At 44.1% G+C, this 15,187-nt stretch overlaps 1 protein-coding gene across 1 annotated transcript in view; it reads left to right on the top strand.

Moving 5' to 3' along the window:
• LOC107187704 (bifunctional heparan sulfate N-deacetylase/N-sulfotransferase) overlaps positions 1–14,954 on the top strand; it is a 75,428-nt gene extending 60,474 nt beyond the window's left edge. The window contains exons 3-13 of the mRNA XM_015575856.1: positions 638–890; positions 3,309–3,481; positions 5,793–5,811; positions 10,946–11,289; positions 11,541–11,829; positions 12,547–12,675; positions 12,751–12,933; positions 13,152–13,372; positions 13,502–13,780; positions 14,036–14,333; positions 14,656–14,954. Of these exons, the coding sequence (XP_015431342.1) occupies positions 638–890; positions 3,309–3,481; positions 5,793–5,811; positions 10,946–11,289; positions 11,541–11,829; positions 12,547–12,675; positions 12,751–12,933; positions 13,152–13,372; positions 13,502–13,780; positions 14,036–14,333; positions 14,656–14,766 (2,299 nt within the window). The 3' untranslated portion in view covers positions 14,767–14,954. The remainder of the gene's footprint in view (positions 1–637; positions 891–3,308; positions 3,482–5,792; positions 5,812–10,945; positions 11,290–11,540; positions 11,830–12,546; positions 12,676–12,750; positions 12,934–13,151; positions 13,373–13,501; positions 13,781–14,035; positions 14,334–14,655) is intronic.
• Positions 14,955–15,187: the final 233 nt, after the last annotated feature.

The following is a 15,187-nucleotide window of genomic DNA, read 5'->3' as shown; positions in this document are numbered from 1 at the left end:
AGGGGATCGGTTGGATTGAAATTGTCGTAACAGCCGTCGACGAGATCGACGCCCGGTCCCGTCCAAATGTTCACCGTGGAAAGCGATCGAGATCGCGGGAGGGTTACGCGGATGGGCCGCCCATGGGGAGGGGGTTGAAACCTGGAGAAAGGGAAACGTTTATTCCATTCGGTGGAACGAGTTCGCTCCCGACCGATGCTTGCTTTATTGCATAATCTCGCGAGGAGAATAAAAAGTTGGGAGAAGTTTAAGGAAAAGTTTGTTGTCTCCTCGCGCCTGTAATCCGCCTAGAAGAAACGTTCGGGGATCGTTGACAGGGGGGGGATATTGCTCGTAAATGTTTTAAGAATTCTTTTTCATCGCGAAATCCACTATCGTTTGGTTCAAGAGTATCCATGAGATCGCGAGATGTGAACAGTTTTATTACACCCCTTCGACGTTCTCGACACGACTCAGATTTCTGTTTTAGACTTGTGTATGTCTTTGGGATCAGATTTTTTCCTGTTTGAATTTAGTTACTTCGACTGGACAATTAATTTAATTTTTTTCTTGTTTTATGTGAATGATAAGTACTAATTGTGGTAAATGGTTAATTGTGATGGATGTAGCAATTAAATACTCGATGTTATACTTTCAGATACAAGCTCGAGGTAGCTGGCAAGTCTCTGCCCGTGCTTACGAATTTGGACAAAGGTCGGTACGGGGTACTGATATTCGAGAACCTGAACAAGTACCTGCAGATGGACAAATGGAACCGGGAATTGCTGGACAAATACTGCAGAGAGTATTCGGTCGGCATCGTGGGCTTCGCGCCGTCCGGCGAGGAAAGTCTTGTTGGTGCCCAACTGAAGGGCTTTCCTCTGTTCGTTCACACTAATCTTAGATTGAAGGTAAGTCGAGTGCGGTTACAATATTGTCATAATGAAAATTAGACTTGGTGAACCCTCGTTGACGTACAGCACCGTCCATATACACAAAACCGATAACCGAGCTTTTAATGTTTCATTTATAAACCAAGAGATGTCAAACAGATCCGTTCAGTTCGTACGTTATAAACGTATTTTTATAAATTATAGTTGATTCATAAGTGTTAGTGTCTATATGGCTGGTACTTTACCGTCTGTAAGATTCTTCGGAGAATCAGAACTTGGAGGAGTCGCTATTATTGATTCATACTACTGGGAATAATTAAGGAGACTTCGGAAGATAGAATCGGAAGCTGAATCTCTTGGAATGAAATTAAACTTTTGCGATCGAAATGTAGCCCCAGGTATCTCTGTCTCGGGTGGTCGGCTATTCAGTTACAATTACAATTCGAATAATTTGTGAACTGTCTTACGGAAGAATAGTATCAGAATATCACGTTATTATATCAAATTCGGAAGGTTTCCCATAATTTCGAAATTTAATATCCTATACTTTCTCACAGACGTCGAATGGAAACTGAACAAACGTATTTAACGCCGGAACTACCGAAACTGTCGAAACGACTGCTCAGTATACTCTGATAAAAATGTTACAACAATACACATTTTCAGATCTTTCGCAACTTTTAATGAAACACGTAAGTCTGGAAACGATTTAATTCACTAACTTATACATGTTCAGAAGTTTGTCATTTTATCGATTCGACAAAAATATACAATACGTTTATTGTCGATAGTTCTAACGTTAAAGATTCTCAAAATTCAAAAACTCCAATTCTTTCTCATAACGATGCCTTTGATTTCAAAGGCATGTAAAGAGTGCATCAATATTATTTCGTCGTAAAAGATCGCCTGAAAATTCTTCCAAATTTCGAAGAATATTTCTAAGATAAACCCATGAAGCTCGGTGCCCTTGCACTCCTGTACCAATCCCGTTCCCCTGATGAAAGCTTGTCCACGTAGATCAGGGGTGGCCGATACAGACTTTATCGTCCGTGCAAGAAAATAAATTTCGATAACGTTTCGACGGGGGAGAGCGAGGCTACCACGGGATTGGCAATCTCCGTTTCCGTGACGAAACGGTTTCCCGACTTTATTTCATGGCTCCGGATTGCGGCCACACCAGGAAGAAAGGCGCACCGCGAAACCATCGACCTCTCCGCGCCTATTATCGCCCGACTGCAATACGACAAACGCCTGTTAAAGCGGGGTAGGGCTGCCAAGCCGAATCAATTTGCATATCGGCCAAGATCGCGCGAGCCTGCACGCTCTCTGTGATTACCACCGGGGTATTATCCCGCCGTGGATACGTTCGTTTTCTTTCGTCGATCGTGCAACGCGTCTTCGAGCGATCACCTCCTGCACGTGAATATCTAGACTCTACGAACCTCTATTCCCCCGTTAAACCATCGACGTAGGGATGAAATGTTTGTTTAATGACCGATGAAACGTTTGTGATAAATAGACCGCGGATTTTATGCATTTTCCTGGCTCGCCCGAACGAGAGGGGAGGAATGCGATAAAAGGAACACTTTCATGAAGATTGATGGGGCTGACTTTTTTTCTCAGTCTCGTGGAACCTTTATGGGAGACGTAAATTTCTGTTTGATCGCTGTTACTTCGAAATTAGTCGGTGAAAATGTTAATGTCTGTAAGGCCTCGCGGTTTAGTCGGTGAATATTCAGAATAGGTTTCCTTTTGGTGGAATACGGCATGTAGAATTGAAATTGCGAAACGTGAGAAATAAGGGGTGATTCTATTTGTGTATTACTGGACGAAAGAGTACATATGATCGATAAGAAATATCATAAGGGGTAAGATATTCTAATGATATTACAGTACCAGTCACAAGTCTGTAATCATTCTCTGAATTAAAGGTAGTAAGAGTCTTTTTGTGCTAAACATATTGTACAAATTTCAATAACTGTAGGTAACGCATGGAAAAGGATCCAGGTAGAAATATACACCCTTTATCTGTCCATGATAATTGTCCTCCTCGCGAATAATTTCTGAATTAACTAAAGAGTCCTAGAATATTTGGATAAATTCACACCCAAAGAAAAAAAAAACTATACCAAACAATACTCCTATTTGTTTCCATCGTTCAAACACCAGTATCGGAAAACGCGTGGTCTAGCTGCCTCCTATTTTTCAACCCTTCGAACAGGTGTAATAGAATCGGAACAAGAGAACTAATTTCCGACTTTCACCGGGTCGTATCTCGTCGTCGCGTGTAAACCAACGGTGCAAACAGAGAGAAAAAGAACCAGAAGAGTGGGGCGATCGGGTGAACGACGTGCATAGAAAATGCTCGTCGCCGGACAATGTCCGGAGAAGTTTTCCAGCGACGTGGCTACATGAGAATCGTTCTTTCTCCCGCAGGATGCCCAGCTGAACGCGGCCTCCCCTATTCTACGATTAACCAGATCCGGGGAAACAGCCTGGGGACCACTTCCTGGCGGTGACTGGACCATTTTTCAGGCGAATCACAGCACCTACGAGCCACTCGCCTGGGCGCACCGGGACAGCCTCGACTATCCTCATGTCACGTATCCGTCTACGTTACGATTCCGAAACGGAGCAACGGGGTCGCGACCCTCCCTCGAGGAACTTACGATGGCGCTATAACGTTCCGGAGATGAGACACGCGGGGTAATTAAACTGTAGGAATGATAAGCAGTGGATTTGATTAAACACGGGCAATTTAACGATACAGTTTAGGTTTCGGATTTTTGGTAGCTCGTTAAAGATTTTATTAATTCTAGTTTTGGAATTCTGTTCGGGATGTTTGGAATCGAATTTTATTTATATTTAGAATCTAGGATGGAGAATAATAATTGAGAGGTACTTGTGAATTGACTGACGTTCTGGAGATAATTAGAAATTTTTTTTAATTATTTTGAAACATCGTTTCACTTTTTTACTTGGTCAGTAATGAGTTAATACTTTGGATACGGCCGTATTTGCCGTGAAACGTAGTACAACAATACGATTTTTTTACTCTTTACAAAATTACACGTCCAGGTGGAAGATGACAGAGTGACGAAAAAATTATTATGCAAATCCCTGGAATTCCCTTTCTCAACAACAATGTTAAACAACAGAATTCAATACCTTCAATTGACTAAAAAAAAAAAAACCAAATTAAAATACTGCGTAACCTTGGGTTAACTCTGTTTTAAAAAGAATTCCACACTCTTATAAACGTAAGCATACCTACGAAATGACTCGCACCCGCTAAATGACATTAATCAACAGCACTTACCATCCCTTCCCTAATCAGATCAACTTAAAGCACTTACCAACGTCATCGTGTCCCTTTTCCCCGAAACTCGAGCGAATACTCTCGCTCCACACGTTTCCTGACACACAAGGTAACACAATCACGGAAAATAATAATTACAAGCTACAAAAGGGCTCGGAGCCCGTTGCAAAGAATAACGCGTATCAGTTCTCGAGCTTTCGCGTCGTGGACGTCCAACGGCGAGGCTTTGTCTTCCAAGCAGAGCTACGTAACGAATTTAAACAGAAGCAGCAGGCCGGTTTCCTTGCTCGCATTATTAATCAATACTTGACGTTGTTAATGAACAAAGTGACGGCGAGAAACACGGGGGAAAGTTGTTTTAATTAAACACGATTGTGCGTTTAAGCCACACCGTTCTCCCTCCCTTTCCGTTTGTCGCGTTACACTCGCGAAAATTTCCGTTCCCGTTAACGAGGACTCTTTTCAACTCCTCGCCGGTGCCAAAGGGCTTCGATACGATCTCGTCGGGGGTACTTCCCTGTTAATTAACTCCCTTCTCCACGCCCTTTGCCCCGACAGACAGTTTTCCAGTTTTCCTTTGACACCGAATCGTCCGCGGCGGAGCGGAACATCAACTCCGATTTCAGGGTTCTCCACCCCCTGGGGGAGCCGGAATGGCATCCGCAACCGCGTGGTCGCGGTACGGGTTGCGGAGACGCGAACACGATGCCAAAACGTGGATCGCCGTTGCGTGTCCCCTGGTCGGTCGGTTCATTGACCACTGTGCGGTCCAATCCAATGTTTATAACCTGGTTTTACGATCTTTAGAGATTTATGTCCTTATATGTCTATTTAATTGTATGTGAGTAGTTAAGACGAATAGAAAAGATATTTGATGAACTATAGTAACTATTTATTAACCCTTTGCACTCGACTGTCCCCTCTCAAGGGACAAAATGTATTGAAAATTAGAAATTCCGAGTACAAAGGGTTAAATAGGTAGATTTCTAGATGTTTTATCTACAATGACTTGCTATGGGACAACAAACATTTGCCGTCCAATAGCTGAACTTACCACGGGAATGTTTTGCTTATTTCTACTGACTCTGGTTGGACGAACTATGGTCTGATACGAACTGTAACCTCAATAATACTTCGCGACAAGTAGACAGAGAACGGGAATGTTCGCATTAGTCACGTGTGTTACTTCGTCACTGCATCCACATGACTGTAGATTGTTCCAGGTGACTTCTCTCTCTCTCTCTCTCTCTCGCGCGATTTTTATTTTCTCAGATGAACTCTCCAGGTTCCGGGAAACGAAAACAAATGTGAAGTTTCCGCACGCCCAGTATATACGCTCACTGGTCTTACCCTGTAAGCGCGACGAGAGAAAGAGAGTGCGTCTTGAATCTCTTGGGTAGAAATGAAGATGGAAGAGAAGAGAGGACGCGCGAACACGCGGGAAGTAACGTGGAACGTAGACTGAACCAAGAGACCGGGCTAATATAGAGCAAATATTCAGTGGGATTCTTGGTATTTTTCGAAGAGACAGGGAAATAACGCGGGTAGAGGTGGGAAAAGTTCTCTGTTACTTGTTCCAAGTTTAGAAGAATGGAAAACAGTTTGGGAACAATAATAATAGTAAAGATAAGAAACGTTAGATTACATTGTACGGTTATTAGAGCGAGGATAAGATGCGAATTCACAGTGTTCTTTACGTTCTTTTTCCTGTTCTGTGTATTCTCCGGTAACAGCTTTATTCGGATAGAAGTAAGGTTAGTTTTATGGATTTTTCTCTATTACGTTCTTCGCGGAATTGTCGACAATTCGACAAGTACGTTAAACAGGAATGTAATTATTCTAGAAGAATAAAATCTTCCCTTTTATCTAATGACAAATCAGCCCTCGACCTCACATAGGTTACTGTACTCCAACAACGAATACGAATAAACTACCCCGAAACATCGATTCTCTCAACAACCCCTCCAACTTAAATCCCTCAAGCATAAAACAACACGAACAAGAAAAGCGACCACGAAGTCCCAAGAAACACAAGAGAATCCCTAAGAATAAGAGTACCATTACAAAGAAAAATGACCGGACTAAGGCCCACGAGGGTCAGCAAAGGTTAAATCGACGAATAAACCAAAGTGGAAATCGGGACAGGCGCGAAGTAATGCAAATTAGACGAGGTACAAACGCCCTGTAAAAAAAGGAGAGGAAAGAATAGCGACAGCGAGAGATTGCGCGACGAATATTAAGACGAAGAAAAATAAATAGGAAGGGGTAGTAAACAGAGAGAGGGCAAGGAAAATGGAGAGAAAGTTGGAGTGGGTGAAGCTGAAGACCAGGCAGAAAGGGGAGAGGTGGACTGAAACAATCCGTAAAGCTGTTCCAAGTCCCGGGGCGTTCACATTCGCGTTGGAATTTCGCGATTGCGAGATTCCACGTTGCTAAAAGGCCCGACCGGAAGCGGGGCGCCACGCCGGATGGGAGAGCGCGCGACGGCGGATCTCCCCCCTTTTCCAGGGTGATCTATAGGACCCAGAGAATGCAAACGCGACGGAGACAAGCGAGCGGACACCGAATCCTCCGGCGAAAAGGAACATCAGCCCTTCCCCCCGTCCCTTCCGAGAAGCAAACGGGGAATATACACCCTTAATATAACAAACAACCTGCACGTGATATCATCTGGCCGTTGCGCGCTCGCGAAACCTGCTCTCCAATGGGTCCGCTCGATCTTCCGGCAGATCCCTGTTACGGGAGCACTGTGAAATTTTTTATTGGATCGTTGTAGATGTTTTGTCCGGCTTTCTAGCTACTCGAGCGACGCCATTCCGCGGTCGTTACTCCAGCTACCAAGCTTTATGCGATATTTTGTTGTGGGCGTTGTCTAGTACGTCGTGTTGTTTTTAAGGGCAACTTTAAATGTGGAATAATGTACATGTTCGCTCGGGTGCGTGTTTCGTTTGCGGGGCTGAGTGGTTTTAAAAAAATGTCTGCTTTGGAATTAAAAAGGTAGCATTCTGTACTATTCTCGAGTAATTTAATAAGTGTATTTTCTTTTGTTTTTATTAACCCTCGTCTGGGTTCCTTGTGTCTGTTTGACACATGTTTGTCTGGTGTGTGTAGATAAATTTAACTGAGGCTCCGTGAGTTTTATTGCGAAAACATTTGCAAATTTAACTATTTGTATCTTCGTTGTATTAATTCTTTTACCATTGGGTCAGTTTCACGTCGAGAGAAGCACTATCAATCTTTTGAAGACCCAACAGACTTATTTTTATCGGATTCTTAAAAGAAATGACGTTCACTCTGTTCACCTTGTACAGGAATAGAGAACGCCAAAAATTGTCATAATTCTGTCTTCTGTTCGACACTTTCACAGCTATTAATTCTCCGCAAAGACGCGACGCAAGCGAGCACGTGTCTACTTTGTCCCGAACACACCAGACACGGTCCGCAAAAACGTATGGTCCAACATCCCGCCACGTCGGCCTTGATGAAATATTTTCGAACTATGCGCCACTATGACCAACCCTACTGCGTGGATAGGTAACCCCCTGGAGCCGCTTGACAAATTCTGCAAACTTCGGGCGCAGAGAATATTGCTTCTTGGGAAGACACTTGGGGTACTTAGATTCAGGTTACCCGCGATCCTACGAGAGGGTCTGGTTGATATAAATCTGGGAACCGTACAGTCGGGATCCGCGGTTCAGGTAGAAGTAGATTTAGGAGCTTTACGAGTTTGGCCGGTGTTTAGGTTAGAAGTGTTACGCGGAAAGTGAGTCAAAATTGAAGTTGCAAGGAGAATCAAGTCGGTCAACTAAGATTATATTTTCTGCTCTTTTTCTTTATCCTGTTTCAGTGTCCTTAATCAAATTTAATTTGTTTATCGATTCCACGTAAAAATTAGTTCTTCGGATAATCTTATATTCTTGGTGGAGATAGTTCCCTCGATTGTCCTGAGAAATTATTTAGTTACGTTATTTTTTAGTTATTATTTAATTACGTTGTATGTACATCCCGCACCTAAGTCCTAGAAAACTTGTCGAATAAGGCCATATCTTAGGGGTCCATCGATCGTGTACATCCTGTGATTCTGTTGTATTTACAATTTCGCTGTCTCTCGCAGTCATAAACTACACGTCCCATGATTTCGTCGGAGCACGTCCCCTTTCTTCGTCGAGTTTATCAGCTATGCGTTTCGCGGGTTCGAGGCGTGTCCTGGAAACGAAATAAATAGCCGGTTAGAATGGCCGGCAAATGAAGCAGCTCCGGGGCCAGCCGATGGCCCATTAATCGAATGAACCAACGGCTGATTGGCTTTTGATTTAATTACCTGACTACCTACTACGATGCGCGAATCCCCGTGCCCGCGGACGCGTAATGGTGTTATCAACGCGATTATTATTGTTGTTTACTGCTAACAAGCTCCGTTCGCGGCGGTCGTAGTTCGAAACGAGTCGCGTTCGCTGCTGAGAGTCCCTCCCCCCTCCCTGGCCAGAACAACGCGATTAACAAATTGCCCGGGATTATCTGGCATCGGAGGACAACGGAGGGAATCGAGTACCACGATGCACTCGATGCACGCGATAAGCCAGTGCGATAGGTCAGCGTTCGGTTCGATCGCCACCCCTCCCCCCACAATCGTTCCTGTTACCCAATCGAAGTTTTTCCAAGGGGATCCTCAAAGGAGAATGGACCTACTCGAGGAAACGATCTTTCGGTTTCGATTTTGAACGGGTTCTGTAGATTGCAACGCTGCGCCTCTGTTCCCGTGAACACTAACTTTCGATTGACTTTGTCCATTAACTTCGTTCTACAGGGGAAGCTATTTGGGATTTAAGTCTTCGGGGTGCATAGGAGAGCGCATGTACGGATGCGCTGAAATATTTAAAATTGGGGGACTTACGCGGGAACTTCGTATCCTGAAAATTCCGATTTTTTTTTTTTTTTATTAAACTCCGTAGGTTTTCGGCAATTTTTCGTTTTTGCTGATATTCGGGTCTTCGGGGTGAAACCATCCCTTGAAGGTAATGCGACATTACCTATTTTTCTGTATATCTTGAAAACTGTAATAGATGTCAAGAACACTGTTAGAATGAAAATTTGATTAATTATCTAAATAAATAAACAAATTTTTAACAATTTCATTGCACACGTTTGTAGAGCATACGAAGCCATTAAATTTTCAGTGTAACAGTTTTTTTATATCTACTATAGTTCTCGAGATATCCAGGAAAATAGTGGTTCCATTCTGAAGTACCGAAAACGAAAAATTTCCCGATGTTCCCATCGAGGTCCCCTACAAACCTGCGGAGTTTAAAAAAAAATCGGAGTTTTCAGGGTATACGTACTGAAGTACCTTTGTTAGTAGTAGCCTTGATTTTCGATGGGGAATCAAATATAATTACGACAGGTGAAAGAGAGGAATTGTTGGTGGAACTATTTGCTTTGTGTTGAATAGTACTGTTCGAGTTTCAGAAGTGTTACCGAAGTGTAGCAAGTTCGACAGCGCGGCGCCGTTGGCAACGAAAATTGCCACGGGAGCAGCACCCTCGTCGAAGAAAATAGAGCTATTACGACGCGTTGTTACAGTGTCGAGGGAAGCACGTTAATGTAAAACATCTTTGAAATTAACGCGCCCTTACACGCGCCGCTGTCCCCCTCGGTGATCGATAAGCATCGAGGCGACGTGTACGCGCGAACCCATTAACGTTCTCGCGCGCACCTGTGTTCGATACGAAAGGGAGTAGGAGGATGGAGGGTGAAAAAACGACGAAATCGCGGTAATTCGATTTGACGATGAACAATTCCCGTCTTACGTAATGGTCGATCGATCGACGATCAATTCACGTTTATTCAGGCTTCTTTTTTTTTTCCTGTTCCGTAAAAACCTTAACGAGCCTCGCAGGGAAGAAAACATGCTCGAGACTGAACTGGTTGGGTGGCGTGCAATTTTTATAATATCATTTAGCGACCTTATACAGTGGCGTTCACGGCGAATCGAACAAATCGCGGTAATATTTTAAACATCTTGCGCGACCTAAATTTTACAATGAATCCTTGTGTAATTCGAGAGGACGAACGAATTGAAACGATGATTGGGGAGTAAGTAGATTAAGACATGAATGTTTATTACGATTATCCCATTGTCCTGTTTTAATTGAAAACATCTCTTAAACCAGGAGTACGATGGATTTTAGCTCGAATCGGAATACCAGTGAAACCACGGTTCTAGTCACGATTCGATCAAACATAATTGCTGTCTGATCAGGCGCAAGCAGATTAGCGCGCGAATTCCACTAACAACGAGGTTCGGAATGATCGAGTCTACCGGCTGAATGGTCCTCCAGTTTCTTTACCAAGAGAGAGGGTGTTACCTATTCGAACGATCAAACTCCGCTAACACATTCTGCAGATAGTACTCTCAAAATTGCATTCCTTTACCACGTTCAAAGTTAACGATCCTAAATCCAAATAGAATCTTTCTGCTGCTTCTACGCATAAAACATATTAATTACACTTTGGTCGTTTAAATATCCAAAACCCTTTAATTCCCACTAGGGATTATCCACGGAATCTGCTCGATATTAAATACCAATGACGCTATCTGTTACTCCAATGGCCATAGCGAACCGACTCCAGCGTCCCCCCGTTTAATTCCTCCTCCGCGATAAACAGGGTGAAAAAAGTAACCACGAATGGGGGGGAGTGGAGCCGTTCAGACTGATAAACCTAACCGATGGGGTATCGGATTTACATTACGCAGGATCACGGCAGATACGACGGGATCCAGAGGGTCTTTTTCGGCGGCGGTCTGCGATTTTGGCTGCACAATCTGCTGCTCCTCGACTCCCTGTCCTACCTATCGCACGGGCAATTGAGCCTGAGCTTGAATCGCATGATCCTGGTGGACGTGGACGATATATTCGTCGGGGAGAAGGGTACACGGCTGAGGAAGGACGACGTGATGGCGTTGCTGGCCACTCAGCAGAGGATCCAGGCGCTAGTACCCGGCTTTAAATTCAACTTGGGGTTTTCCGGGAAGTACTTCCATCACGGCACCGCCGAGGAGAATCTGGGGGACGACATGCTGCTGGAGAACGTCGACAGGTGCGTGCAATTACCCCCCCCCCCCCTCCCCCCTTTTCACGAGCGTAATGGGATTGCTGATGTCTTCGAAAAAGCATTTTAGCTTCCTTTAAGCATACATCTTCTGTTATATTGTCCGTAACCTATTCATGGTTAAATAAAACCTATTGTTCCGATGATAAATTCTATCTTCTAAAGCTTACTCGGATCTTGTATTTGAACAGTCCGAATGGTATTCAAATGGACAATGATGACTTACCTCTGAATTGCAGATTCACGTGGTTCTCTCATATGTGGAACCATCAGCAGCCCCATCTGTACGAGAATGTAACGCATCTGCAGCTGGACATGGCGTTGAACAAACAATTCGCGAAGGACCACGGGATCCCAACAGGAAGCGGGTACAGCGTAAGCCCTCATCATTCCGGCGTCTATCCGGTCCACGAAGGACTGTACGAGGCATGGAAAAGGGTGTGGAACATCAAGGTCACGAGCACCGAAGAATATCCACATCTGAGGCCCGCTCGTTTAAGACGCGGTTTCATCCATCGTAACATAATGGTACATATCAATTGGTAACCTTCTCTGACGATTATTAACCCTCGTAAGGTGGACGTTTTTAATACTGGTACAGCAGCTGTGCTTGGGCCCATTTAGACCTTTAATGCTTCCTACTATTTAGACATTATTTTCGAACGCAATCATACCTACCTTAAATACGATTCATAGATCGATGAGTTAGGTGGAGCTTTTAAAAATTCGGGGAGGTATGGATCCAAGCACCGCCGTTAGAGGGTTAATCTAAATGTTACCTGAAAAAATTAATCTATAACCTATGAAAATTTCGAAATTAATAGACACTCCTGCTCTTTTCACACGAAATGGTTCATTATAGTTGCCATTTTTTATTTACGAAATGACATAGACGTGGTATGAGAATCTACGATCAGAAGAATCGTGGATTCTTGGACGTCTTAATTCTTCCAAAACCAATTCCCAAAGAATTCCTACTGGTAAGCTATGCAGCCTGGCTTCCAGCGGGACGAATCAATGCTCCCCATGGCTTGGCCCGACAAAATTGGCGCTCGTATAAAACCGGAAACGGAACAGTTTCCGTTTCACGGTTGCCGCTTAAACATTTGTCGAACCGGTAAAAAAAAAAATGAAGAAGCACGGAACATTGATTTCCCCCGGGAACGACAGCTCGGCTTCTTGCTTATCCGGGCAAATTAAATGATGAAACGGACACGTGAGAATTTCCTTTCGTTTCTGCGCAAGGTTCTACCGAGGCAGACCTGTGGCCTTTTCACACACACGATCTTCATCGATAGATACCCAGGCGGCAGGGACAAGCTGGACAAATCGATACAGGGTGGCGAGCTGTTCCAGACTATCGTTCACAATCCTGTAAGTACATAGACTTACTGTACGACCAGCTTTTAATCGTAAGCATTCGCTATATTTTGCCATTGTCCGTTGCAGATCAATATTTTTATGACGCACATGTCGAATTACGGGAACGATCGTCTGGCGCTGTACACCTTCGAATCGGTGATCAAGTTCATTCAGTGTTGGACGAACTTGAGGCTATCCAGTGCGCCACCCCTTCAGTTGGCTGAACGTTACTTTCAACTTTACCCTGAAGAATCTGATCCTGTCTGGGGCGTACGTTGTTCTCCGATGATAATATATTATGTACCTGAGATGTTCCAGATGTAAGCTCCTAAATGTTTTCTGCTTATTTCTGGAACACCCTGTACTTCGATATCTCCTCGGTATAAGCTGATGATATTGTAGCAAAATGATCGGTTGTCTTCAATTCGAGCTTATAACGAGGAGATACTGTATCGTCCTGCAGAAGTTAACTTTGTATTCAATACCAGAACCCCTGTGACGACCAGAGGCATCAGAAGATCTGGTCGAGGAACAAAACCTGCGATCAGCTGCCGAGGTTCCTAGTAATCGGCCCCCAAAAAACCGGCACCACAGCTCTCTACACTTTCCTGTCCATTCACCCAGCAATAAGTAGCAACTTGCCCAGTCCGGACACGTTCGAAGAGATCCAGTTCTTCAATGGAAAAAATTATTACAAGGGCCTGGACTGGTGAGTACAGAACCTGGAAACCAGAACTGGTGTCCATTAAATTAACCGATTGGTGTGTTTCTATAAGTATTGCGTTGCTTGCAACGTGAAATATTTAACTTACAGAATTTTTTTAATTTTTCTTCGCAGGTACATGAGCTTCTTTCCGGCGTCGAAGAACGAGAGTTCGAGGTATCTTTTCGAGAAATCGGCGACCTATTTCGACGGAGAACTGGTACCGCGGAGAGCGCACGCGTTACTACCAAAAGCGAAATTAATTACCATACTGCTGTCACCGGCGAGGCGAGCGTATTCTTGGTACCAGCACACGAGGGTTCACGGGGACCCGGTAGCGAATAATTATTCCTTTCACTCGGTGATCACCGCGAGCGACACCGCTCCGAAACCCCTACGCGATCTCAGGAATAGGTGAGTTGATCTGAAACGATTTTCTGTTTATTAGCTACGCATCCAACCGTAATAGCGACTAGGTCGAAAGTTCGTAATGACTTGAACGCAAACAATAATATTCCACCCTGCTTCGAAATGTCTGTACGGAGTAAAATTAACATATCTAAATTGCTAATGAGGGTATAGACGATCCCTTTGAGGGTGTAGATTGCGTTCCCTGGAATTATACAGAAGGATGCATACAAGATGTATATATTGTTTATTGAATTGCAGGTGTTTAAATCCAGGAAAGTACGCCCAGCATCTGGAAAGGTGGCTTTCCTATTATCCGCTTCAGCAGTTGCATATCATTGATGGTGAGCAACTGCGACAGAATCCGGTAGAGACGCTGCACGAGTTACAAAGGTTCCTTAAGATCACCCCCGCGTTCAATTATTCGTCGCATCTAAGGTACGACCCGAAAAAAGGGTTCTTTTGTCAGGTGACGAACGAGGATCGAACGAAATGCCTCGGGAAGAGCAAAGGCCGACAGTACCCGCCGATGGAGGATAAATCGTACAAATTGTTACAGGTAAGTGGAGCAAAACGCTTGGATTTGTAATACGTTCGCTTATTCCGACCTGTTCAAAAAATCCCTATTAGCTCCTGCGAGGTGCCCGATTTCACATTTTCCGCAGTAAACTCCAACTCGATGAAAAAATATGTAGATGAATCTGAGATGACTATCTCAGTTCAGAATAATTTGATTGCCAATCTGCTGAGAAGAACATTTGGATCAATCCTGAGATACACCTGACTCGATCCTTCCTAACCTACCTACGACTGTGAACGCATTGGAACAATGACAGTAAAAAAAAAAAAATGGTTCTGTTGACATAATTATCTCTTTACAGAGGTACTATCTGTCTCATAACACGGCCCTAGTCAAATTATTAAAACGACTCGGACTGAGAACGATCCCCCAATGGCTGAAGGAGGACCTCACCGACACGGTGATGACCTAGCAAACGTCGATCGCATGAAACGACACCGTTTCGGAACTCTTCATCTCGACGGTAAACGAGATCCCTCGTTTACTAGCGGAAGACCTGTAAAATACTTGTACATTGATCGCTCCACTGGACTCGAGATCCACGACAGATGGACCACACAGGCCTAGGAGCCCAGTGGGTTGGCCTAAATCGATGGGGGAGCCCGCAAAGCTAGTCACTATAAACGGTTCCACGGTGACACGACCGTGGCTGTCGATCGTTGTTAAACCAATAGCACTATTATTAACGTTATATTATTATCGTCATCGTTGTTCCCGCGTAAAGGACATGACTATTAGGAATACATGGACCGTCTGGCGCCGTCGTCGTCTATTACAGCTGGCGATTATATCCTTTCTGATCTTTACTACCAAGTCGATGGGCAAAGGATTCC

The sequence above is a fragment of the Dufourea novaeangliae genome, unplaced genomic scaffold (genome assembly GCF_001272555.1).
Source record: "Dufourea novaeangliae isolate 0120121106 unplaced genomic scaffold, ASM127255v1 scaffold101, whole genome shotgun sequence".
Lineage (NCBI taxonomy): Eukaryota > Metazoa > Arthropoda > Insecta > Hymenoptera > Halictidae > Dufourea > Dufourea novaeangliae.
The sequence above is the reverse complement of the archived record's forward strand: the minus strand, read 5'-3'. Positions and strand labels throughout refer to the sequence as shown.